The 11889-nt window shown below is 39.1% G+C and overlaps 1 protein-coding gene across 1 annotated transcript in view; it reads left to right on the plus strand.

Moving 5' to 3' along the window:
- Positions 1-11889, plus strand: part of CCDC30 (coiled-coil domain containing 30) — a 117883-nt gene that overhangs the window by 41844 nt on the left and 64150 nt on the right. The window contains exons 8-9 of the mRNA XM_011944997.1: positions 2288-2442; positions 10498-10660. Coding sequence (XP_011800387.1) covers positions 2288-2442; positions 10498-10660 — 318 coding nt within the window. The remainder of the gene's footprint in view (positions 1-2287; positions 2443-10497; positions 10661-11889) is intronic.

Raw genomic sequence — 11889 nt, forward strand, 5'->3', positions numbered from 1 at the left:
AAGGAAGGAAGGAAGGAAGGAAGGAAGGAAGGAAGGAAGGAAGGAAGGAAGGAAGGAAGGAAGGACTATTAGCATGGTGGCTCGTACCTGTAATCCCAGCACTTTGGGAGGATGAGATGGGAGCATCACTTGAGCCCAAAGTTCAAGACCAGCCTGAGCAACATAGTGAGACCCTATCTCTACAAAAATAAATAAGTTAGCTGGGCATAGTAGCACATGCATGTAGTACCAGCTACTCTGGAGGCTAAGGCAGGAGGATCACCTGGGCGATATAGCAACACCCCATCTCAAAAAAAAAAAAAATCTCATATATATAGAGAGAGAGATTATTAAAAAGAAACAGCAAGGATGTGATTAACACAAAATTCAGGATATTGGTTTTCTCTGGTGGGGAGGGAAGAGGGATAATCAAAGAGGGTCACAGAATGGGCTTCAAAAGTATTGGAAATGTTCCCTTTCTTAAATTATGTGGCAGGTTCAGAAGTTTGGATGTATCCTTGACAGAGAAGCCAATGAGGTGATGCTTTTGTCTGTGGAATTAGTACCGAATTCCTTAAGTAAGAATTCTCCCTAGACAGAACTAAATAGAACAGTTCCAAGGAACTTGAACTGGCCTCAGATGGCTGACTGCCTACTGCCATTCCCCTTGAATCATTCTGCATCTTCTCCTCTCTCATGCTGCGTGGGCTATGCAGAGACCTAGGTGCAGGGGGTTGGGTTGATGCAGAAAGCCCCTCTCTTAGAAAATGAGTGCCACCCATTATGGGGCAAAAAAATTATGGGGAATGTGATGCCAAGCCATTCTAAAGGATTCCTTGTTGGGTCAGAAATACGTTAGAGGGATAATAGCTACCCTGCTGAAATCTATTCAGTCAACAAATATTTACTGAGCACCTACTATGTACCAGGCACAATTTAAGGTGACACAAGGGTTTATAAAAATAAGTAAATAACTGTAAAGGAAATTTTATCTTTTAAAAAAGTGGGGTTTTTTTGCTGCTACATGAAAAAGGCAAGAAAAAAATGTTTTTAAATGATATGTTAAATCTAGCATATAAACTCTAAAATATAGGGTCTCTCTTTCAAATTCATAAATCATATTTTTAGTTCTGCCAGAGCATTAAAAAACCTATTATTGATGCTAAGCAATATGCTAATAGGTGCTTGGTTTATAAGAGACTTCTATTTTGTTTTGCAGTGTTATTCATGAATCTAGCCACACTGTGGAGAAACTAGGTGCACTCACACAATGCTGTTGGGAGTATAAATTGGTCTAATACCTCTGGAGGCAGTTTGGCATCATCTATCAAACAAGCAAATGCTCATAAGCTTTGCCCTAGTAAATCTACACCTCATAATCTGCAGACATTATTTGTAATAGTATTGTTTATAATAGCAAGATTGGAATCAGCTTAAATGTTCACCAGTAGGGCACTGGTTAAATAAGTTATGGTATACCCTTACAGTGGAGTGGTATGCAACTATGAAACAGAAGACAACTCAGTATGTGCATCTAATATGGAAAAATGACCAAATGTGTATTGCTATAAAAAAGCAAGGTGCCTAATTATATATGGTATAGTATTCATCGTTTGTGTAAAATTTATATGTATGGGGGATAACTATATAATATGTGTTTATATATGCATAAATAAATCTCTGGAGGGGTACATAAGTAATTAAAAACCACGGTTACCTATTCGGTGGAGGAAAATTTGGAGGAAGTAGGACAGGGATGGGAAGGAGACTTTTCACTATATAGCTTCTTTTTTTGAGACTGGGTCTCACTCTGTCACTCTGTCACCCAGGCTGGAGTGCAGTGGCACAATCATTGGCTCACTGTAGCCTCAGCTTCCCTGGGCTCAAGTAATTTCCGCCACCTCAGCCTCCTGAGTAGCTGAGACTGCAGGTACTCACCACCATGCCCGGCTAATTTTTGTATTTTTTTGTAGATATGGGGTTTTACCATGTTGCCCAGGCTGGTCTCGAACTCCTGAGGCTTAAGTGATTCACCCAGCTTGGCCTCCCACAGTTCTTGGATTACAGATGTGAACCAGCATGTCTGTCCTGTAGCTTCTTTTATACATACACATTGAATTATATGAATGCATTACATACTGCAAAAATTAAACAATTTATTTTAAAATTAAATCTAGCTACTCTTTTTACTTCAGGTCAGATTAATATGTTAGCACTGCTATGTTTACTATTTATGTGTTATTCCCCTAATTTGAAAAAAGATCACACTCTTCTTAATGCTTTACTTGTAAACTTTTTTTCATTCAAGATTTTGGACCTGCAGCAGAAATTAGAACATGCTCATAAAGTCTGTCTCACAGACACTTGTATTTCAGAGAAGCAGCAGCTACAGGAAAAGATAAAAGAAGCAACAGAAAATGAAGCTAAAGTAAAGCAACAATATCAAGAACAACAACAGAAGAGGTAAGAGGAGCAGAGATCTCAGTTTCCTGTGGGTTTAGCCATGACTGAGTTAACAGCAACATCAATTTACTCTAACAGAATATCAGAGGGTATTTCTGCTCTGTCCCCACTGAAGTAAACCCAGCCACACACAATTCCTGATGTATTGCACTTACCACACTGTATTCTAATTGTTTATTTTCTAGTTTACCTCTGGCCCTAGAGTGTGAGATTTTTAAAGGCAGAGATTATTTCTTCTGGTTCTGGGACACACCTAGTGGTAACAGTAAATATTCTTGACTGACTTGCCTATGAAATACTCTGGAATTTGCTCTGACACGTAGTCTGACAAAATTCAAACTACAATGAAGTTGATATTTTGTACAAGGGAACTTCAGAGAGTTTGTGGAACACCTGAACTGAAAGATAAAATAAAAAATATATTGGCCAGGTGTAGTGGCTCACACCTGTAATCCCAGCACTTTGGGATGCTGATCCCAGGAGTTTGAGACCAGCCTGAGCAACATAGTGAGTCCTCATCTCTACCAAAATGATAATAATAATAATTATCCAGGCATGACAGTGCACTTCTGTAATCCCAGCTACTCAGGAGGCTGAGGCAGGAGGATCACTTGAGCCCAGGAGTTTGAGTCTGCAAGTGAGCCATAATTGAAACACCGCATTCCAGACTGGGTTGCAGAATGAGACCCTGTCTCAATAAACAACTTTATTTCTCAACATAAGCTCCATCAAGGTGAAGGCACTTTTGTAAGTGATGATGCACACCATTTAGTCCATCCCTAAAGAACTGAGTGAGAATCCTGGGAGTTTAACCATGTCATTGCAGTCTTTCACACATTATTAACCAAAGAGAAATGGGTGCCCTTTAAATATTTTTTAAGATTGGGAAACAAAAAGAAGTCAGAAGGAGCCAAATCAGGACTGTAAGGTGGATGCCTAATAATTTCCCATCAAAACTCTTGGAAAATTGCTCTTATTTGATGAGGGGAATGAGCAGGAGCATTGTCATGGTAGAGAAGGACTCTGGTGAAGCTTTCCCAGGCATTTTTTAAAATAAAGCTTTGGCTACCTTTCTCAAAACACTCTCATAATAAGCAGGTTATCATTTGGCTTTCTAGAAAGTCAATAAGCAAAATCCTTTGAGCATCACAAAAACTGTTGGCATGACCTCTGCTCTTGACTGGTCCACTTTTGCTGTGACTGGACTGCTTCCTCCTCTTGGTAGCCGTTTCTTTGATTGTGCTTTGTCTTCAGTATCATATTGGTAAAGTCAGGTTTCTTCTCCTGTTACAATTCTTCAAAGAAATGCTTCAGGATCTTCATCCCACTTGTGTAAAAGTCCCATGGAAAGCTTTGCTCCTGTCTGTAGCTAATCTGAATGCAACAGTTTTGGCACCCATCAAGTGGAAAGTTTGCTAAACTTTAATTTCTCTGTCAGAATTGTGGTAAGCTTAATCAGTTGAGATATCTATGATATTGGCTAGTATTTCTGCTGCTAATCATCAGTCTTCAATTAGGCTACAAAAAATTTTTTTTCCTTGTAAATTGGTGTGGATGGTCTGCCACTGTGGGCCTCATCTTCAACATCATCTCATCCTTTCTTAAAACGACTTATCCATTAGTAAACTGCTGATTTCTTTGGGCTATTGTCTCTTTAAACTTTTCATTAAAGCATCAATGACTTCAGCATTCTTCCACCTTAGTTTCACCATAAATTTGATGTTTGTTCTTGCTTAGTGTCCTTATCTCTAAAGTGGGAATTGTAATGCCAGTTCTATACATCTTTTGTGAAGATTTGCTAAGAAGAAATATGTGTGCACTATTTGAACTAAGTGTAGGCGAATAAAATATATAGGGAAATTCTTCTACCAAAAGGAGACTCTATAGTGTATATTGTTTCATAATCTAGAAGAAAGTAACCCTGATTTAAATAGATTGTAACCTACTTTTTCACTTAAAATATTATGATCTGTTTATCTGACATTAAATTTTTTCAAGAATATTATTTTAATGATATGTCACAATTTATTTAATAAATCCTTTATTGTTGAACATTTAGATTTTTCCCAGTTTCTTCTATTTCAGTGACATAATATATATCCTGATACACAATAAGCACTTCTCCCAGGAAATAGAACCATTAGGAATAAGTATTTAATAAAAGCCTTATTAAAGGGACTTGGTCTTATACAACTGTGGGTGCTGGTTATGCAGTCTATATGGCTGTCATCTTTGCATCTTATGCTAGAGCTCGAAGTCTGCAGGGCAAACAATCAGGAAGTGAAGCTGAATGTAAACTGGGAGAGCAACAAGGTGGAAACCATGAAGATGGACTGGAACCCATGTCAGTTCTTGCTGCCTCTAACCTTGATAAAGTGTAGGTATCCTACAGGAGAAACTGGCACCCTTCATCAAGGAGCTAAATAGACATCTGGCCCAGGAGATGGAAAAGTGAAGGAGGATTCAAGGGAAGGTGGAGCAGTTGTAGGCCTGGCTGTTGCATCATGCAACAGCAAGGTGAGCAGCAGATATCAGCAGTGTTTATAAATTATAAAAGTGCTTGCTCCAATCTTCTACCTGGAAAAACCAAAATGTTTCAATTCTGTTCTCTAAATCTTGCACAAATGTTATCTCCTGTGGCCCACTATAACCAAAAACTTACACAGAAGGAATTCTGGGAAACTAGACAAGTCAAAATGTTACAAAGCTACTCAATTAAAAATATATTTGTTAAACAATAGTTAATTTTATTTAATTTAAATTAGGCCTGGCACCAGTGGCTCACATCTGTAATCCCAGCACGTTAGGAGGCTGAGGAGGGTGGATCACTTGAGGTCAGGAGTTTGAGACCAGCCTGGCCAACATGGTGAAACCCCATCTTTACTAAAAATACAAAAATTAGCCAAGCATGGTGGCAGACACGTATTAACCCCAGCTACTTGGGAGGCTGAGGCAAGAAAATTGCTTAAACCCCGGAGGTGGAGGTTGCAGTGAGCCAAGATCGTGCTACTGCACTTCAACCTGGACAACAGAGCAGGCTAAACAGGCGAGACTCCATCTCAAAAAAAAAAAAAAGTGTTGTTATTGTAATATTGAATGTTATGGTTGTTACTATTGTCGTCATTATCATCATAATCTTCTCAGTAAGATGAAAAAAGTTCATTTGGCCAGAACAAAATGCTTAGAGACAAGGAAAGTGGCAAGAAAATGAGGCTAGAAAGGTAAGCTAGACTTAAGTCATGTAGAACTTAACAGACCACACTGAGTTTGAACCTGTTCATGAAGGTATTGGTCTGTGGTTTTCCTATCACATAGTAAGTATCTGTATCTGGTTTTGGTGTTAGGGTAATGTTTGTCTCAAAAAATTACTTAGGAAGTGTCCCCTCTCCTTCAATTTTTTTTGGAAGAGATTGCAGAGAACTGGTATCATTTCTTTCTTAAATGTTTGGTAGAATTCACCATGAAATCATCTGGGCCTAGCGCTTTATTTTTTGGAAGGTAATTAATTTTTTTTTTAATTATACTTTAAATTCTAGGGTACATGTGCATAACGTGCAGGTTTGTTACATATGTATACTTGTGCCATGTTGGTGTGCTGTACCCATCCACTCGTCAGCACCCATCAACTCGTCATTTACATCAGGTATAACTCCCAATGCAATCCCTCCCCACTCCCCCCTCCCTGTGATAGGCCCCGGTGTGTGATGTTCCCCTTCCCGAGTCCAAGTGATCTCATTGCTCAGTTCCCACCTATGAGTGAGAACATGCGGTGTTTGGATTGATTCAATTTCTTTAACAGATATAGGCCAACTTGGATTATCTATTTCTTCTTGTGTGAGCTTTCGTAGTTTCTGTCTTTCAAAGAATCAGTCCATACATTGTAAGTCCATATATTGTAGGCAGAGTTGTTCATAATATTCCTTTATTATCCTTTTAATGTCCATGGAATTAGCAGTGGTGGCCCCTCTTTCATTTTGATATTTTTTTAAAAAATGTTTTATTTATAAAATAGAGATGGGGCTTTGCTGTATTGCCCAGGCTGGTCTCAAGTTCCTGCATTCAAGTGATACTCCTGCCTCACCCTCCCAAAGTGCTAGGATTATATATGTGAGCCATTGTGCCTGGCCACATTTTTTATATTATTAATATTTGTCTTCTCTATTTATTAGTTAGCCTGGCTAGAGGTTTATCTATTTTATTCATCTTTTCAAAGAACAAACTTTTGGTTTCATTTATTTTTCTGTATTGTTTATTGTTTTCAATCCCATTGACTAATACTCTCATTTTTACTATTTATTTGCTTTAGGCTTATAATGTTCTTCTTTCTCTAGTTTCCTAAGGTGAAAGCTTAGATTACTGATTTTAGATTTTTCTTCCTTTATAATATATGCATGTAATACTACAAGTTTTCTGCTATGTTGTATCCTATACATTTTGTAAGTTGTATTTCATTTTCATTTAGTTTAAAATATTTTTAATTTATTGAGACCTCCTCTTTGACTCATGTATTATTTAGAAGTGTGTTGTTTATCCCAAATATTTGGAATTTTCCATCTCTCTTTTTCTTATTGATTTATGGTTTCATAATATCAGTTTAAACAGTTGTGTGACATTCTGTTACATAGATATATCATACTTTATGTAATACTTATATCTTTTAGGCTTTTTTGCTATTATAAAGCTATAATAAATAACTTTATACATAAGACTTTGCAACTGCAATGAAGTATGATGAAGTGTGGTAAGTTATACTAAAGGAGGTTTAGGTTACCATGATAGTACATAACACGGATACCTATGGAGTGAGGGAGCTTAAGAAAGACTTCCTCAAAGAAAGTGATTTAAGCTGAGAATGAAGTAGTTGGTATCAAGAAGCTAAATAGAGAATAGTGTGGAGGATGACTTTGAGGAAGTGAAAAAGTTCATTGGCTGAAAGAAAATAAGGTTAGGGACAGTGGTGAGAAAATTAGATGAGGAAGGTGAGGTAGGCCTAGCTCATGCAGAACCTTAGATTTTTTGTTTGTTTGTTTGTTTAGAGTCAGGGATCTTGCTCTGTTGCCCAAGCTGGAATACAGTGGCACAATCATGACTCACTGCAGCCCTGAACTCCTGAGCTCAGGTGATCCTCCTGCCTCTACCTACTGAGTAGCTAGAACTAGAGGCATGCCCAACATGCCCAGCTAATTAAAAAGAAAAATTAGGGACAGGATCTCCTTATGTTGCTCAGGTTGTTTTAGAACTCCTGGCCTCAGGTGATCCTCCAGCCTCAGACTCCCACAGTGTTAGGAGGTGTGAGCCATAATGCTACAGATCCTCATGAGCCACAGTGCCCAGCTCTTGTGAGCCACAGTGCCCATTTCTCATGCAGAACCTATCAAGCCGTGGTGAACAGTTTGGAGTTTACCTTAAGAGTAATGGGGTTCCTGAATCAAAGAACAGAAAAAATATATATAAAAATAAGAGTAATGGGGAGCCACTATAGGATTTTGAGCAGAGGAAGTTGTATGATTAGTTTGCAATTTAGAAAGAACACTCTGACTACTAAAAGAGGCTCAGGCTACGGAGAATGCAGGGAGTCTTATCCATACACCAATTTCTTAATTTTATTCATTGGCAGACCTGGTTTGTTAGTCTTTTATTTTTCAAACTCTGTATCAATTAACTTCTCACATATTCATGAGTTGCTCTTTTAATTTTGACTTCCTACTTTGCTTTTTTTCTTTTTGTAGAGATGGGGGTCTCACTCTGTCACCCAGGCTGCAGTGCAGTTGTGTGATCAAAATTCACTGCAGCCTTGACCTCCCAGGCTCAAGCACTTCTCCCACCTCAGCCTCCAGAGCAGCTGGGACTACAGGCGCATGCCACCATGCCTGTCTAATTTAAAAAAAAATTTTTTTATAGAGACAAGTTCTCACTATGCTGCCCAGGCTGCTCTTGAACTTTGGGGCTCAAGCAATCCTCCCACCTTGGCCTCTCAAAGTGCTGGGATTATAGGTGTGAGCCACCATGTCCAGCCAACTTCCTACTTTCCAAATCTAGTTTTCAGCTCTCAAATTTTACTGCCAATAACTCAAGTGTTTTTAGTTTCAGTGGATCAAAACTTCTCTTTTAGTTCCAAGGCTTCTCTCTTAGTTTGTAAATTGAGAGTGTAACCAAAAAGAAGTAGGCCATAATAGCAGGTATACAGTTAATTAGATGAAGGAGAGATGAAAGAGAGGATATTGCTGTAGAAGTAGATGTGAATGGTAGAAAATTAGCTATAGCAGTCCTTGGAGAGTCTGCACTTATATCCAAGAAACATAAGGAGAAGAACTAGAGGTGGAGAGATGTGAGCCCATGTCTCAAATATAATCATCCCCCAATAACCTGTTGATTTCTCAGAATACTGAAGTTAGAGAAAGCAAACTTATTTGTCTAATGTCAGTATTTTACTGCCCTAGCATGCAGATGAGACTTTTGCCCACCAGTACTATTTCATTATCATCATCACAGTCTTCAAGATGAATCTCCTAAGTCCAGAGAACCTTGGTCTGAAATCCTCAGAAAACTCTTTCCACAAACTGTACTCTATTACTGAAATGCCAAGGGTTTGGTCTAGGTCCCATTGCTTAGTGCAATGAGTATTGCCAGGGAAGTGCAATGAGTATTGCCAGGGAAGAAGGCTTTATTAGGGTGCCACAGTTGAGGAGAATGGGAGATCAGTCTCAAATCTGTCTACCTGACCAACTAAAATTTGGGGGGGTTATAGCAGGGAAGCAATGTAAAACAGGAATTAGTGAGGGGTAAGGAACCAATCATAAGGAATGAGGCATCTCATTTTCTGGATGCTATGATCTGGTGAATTTTAGTTTCTTGCCTGAGGGTCAGTCTCCTGAGGGAGGAACTCAGATATAAATTTCAAGTTTTAAGACTGGGAGGGTACATTTCTACATTTGTTCAAAAAACTATAAATGTAATTTCTATGGGACAGTTGGGCCAGTTTCATAACGAGACTGAAAGAGCAAAGTGTTAATGGCTCTTGTAGGGGTGAAGGGAAAATGTCCCCTCCCCTTCTGAAGGTTTTCTGAAAAGCCAACTGACAAAAGGCAGATTAACAGGAGAAAAAGCAAACACAATTTTATTAACGTGGGGTGGGGAAAATCAAGTGTGATAACCCAATAGCTGAGTGTGTTGCAGAAGCTTATATACCCGCTTCCAGGGCAGAGGGAGATGAGGAATGTAGACAATTCCAAGGGACAGTAACTCGTTAGGGAGAATGAAGGGACCCTGGAGACAAAAAGACAAAAATTAATTCATAAATTATTCTCCTGGGAATTTGAATGAGTTTAAGAGATAGTCATTGTCTTGTGAAAAGGTCTGTGGAGGAGTTGGTATATTCCTCAATCTTCTTTTCTGAAGATCCATAAATAATGCAATTTCAGGGAGGCGATGGGTATAATTATTCTCCCTTGGTAAGTCCAGTCTTCATGCAGATAAGGGAAAAGCCTCTTCTAGCATCTGCTGATCTCTAAGGGCCTTTCATTCAAAATATTTAGTATACCAGGGTACCATATTTGGGGTAAAATTCTCAGAGTTCCTTTGCCCTCTTTTGGAAAATGATAATTTTTCTCATAAAATGCAGGTTCATTTATGATTCATTTATAGCAGTGTTAATGTGTGCTTATTAGTATCAATAGTGCTTTTAACTAACATTACCTTGAACCCAGAAGATGAAGGGCTCCACTCGTAAAGCAGTAAGGAAGAAAGAATATGGGATTCAGGATTCAAGCCCTACCTCCACCTTGTCTTAACTGTTCTCTGTACCGCAACTTCCTCATCTCTGAAATAAGGACAATTACTTTTTCCTCATAGGGTCATTTTGATGAGTGAGTAAAAGAACTAAGGGAAGCTTCTGTCACAAAAGAGGTTCCTTGTGTTGGTCCCTTTAGCTTATAGACACATACTGTACTTCACTGAACCAAAAAAAAAAAAAATCCCTTGTGATGCCATAAAATTTTAGGTCTGAATTTCATTTGCAATTCATAGTGTGATTTAATGTACATTAATTGCCCTCAGGAAACTCCTATATCAGAAGGTAGATGAGTTACACAGGCAAGTGAGAACCTTACAAGATAAAGAAAATCTACTGGAAATGACCTGTTCTCAGCAACAATCCAGAATTCAGCAACAAGAGGCCCTACTTAAACAACTGGAAAATGAGAAAAGAAAATATGATGAGGTAAGAAAGTAAATAGACATGCTTCTCAGTTTTCCTATTCCCATTAGTCACAGCTAATTATTATTGAGTGCCTAGCACTTTACTAAACTTAATTGTTTAGTCAGGGTTCAGTCAGGAAAGTAGAATCTACTCTAGGTATTTCAAGCAAGAAGAGATTTAACACAGGGAATAAGAGCTTACAAAACAGATGGAAGGGACCAGGGGAGAGTAGAGTCAGAAAGGACTGCTGCTAGCTTTCAATCCAGAAATTCAGAAATCACAGAGAAGTCACCTCCTGCAGCGTCAAAGTGGAGAATTTGCAGGAACTCTCCTGAAGCTCCTACAAATGTCTCATCTGTTGTCTGCCCTTTTATCCATCTGCTAGTGCTAGAGAACTGTTGGGGGGAAAGACAAATAAACCTGTTTCTTCTTTCTGTACTCGTACCACTCTCAATACTTCACTTCTGATATAGTTTGGATGATTCTCCTCCCCAAATCCCATGCTGAAATGTAATCCCCATCATTGGAGGTGGGGCTTACAGGGAGGTGGTTTGGTCATGGGGGTGGCTCCCTCATAAATGACTTGATGCTGTCCTCACGATAATGACTTATTGTGAGATCTAGATGTTTAAAAGTGTGTGGCACCTCTCTGCTCTCTCTTGCTCCCACTCTCACCATGTGACATGTCTGCTCCCATTTCACCTACCACCATGATTGTTAGCTTCCTGAGGCCCTCACCAGAAGCTGAGCAGATGGCAATACCATGCTTCCTGTATAGTCTGCATATCTGTAAGCCAATTAAACTTCTTTTCTTTATAAATTACCCAGTCTCAGGTATTTCTTTATAGCAGTGCAAGAACAGCTTGACGCAGAAAATTGGTACCAAGAAGCGGAGCATTGCTGAAAAAGATACCTGAAAATGTGGAAGCAACTTTGGAACTGGGTAACAGGCAGAGACTGGAAGAGTTTGGAGGGCTCAGTAGAAGACAGGAGGACCAGAAGCCCCAGCGCTTGCTTGAGGCCAGGAATTTGAGACCAGCCTGAGCAACATAGTGAGACCTTGTCTCAACAAAAAAATAACAAATTAGCCAGACATGGTGGCACGGACCTGTAGTACCAGCTACTCAGGAGGCTGAGTTGGGGAGATCACTTGAGCTGGGATGTCAGGTTTGCAGTGAGCCATGATCATACCCCTACACTACAGCCCGGGTGACATAGCAAGACCCTGTCTCAAAAAAAAAAAAAAAAAA

Source organism: Colobus angolensis, unplaced genomic scaffold (genome assembly GCF_000951035.1).
Source record: "Colobus angolensis palliatus isolate OR3802 unplaced genomic scaffold, Cang.pa_1.0 Scaffold106, whole genome shotgun sequence".
Classification (NCBI taxonomy): Eukaryota; Metazoa; Chordata; class Mammalia; order Primates; family Cercopithecidae; genus Colobus; species Colobus angolensis.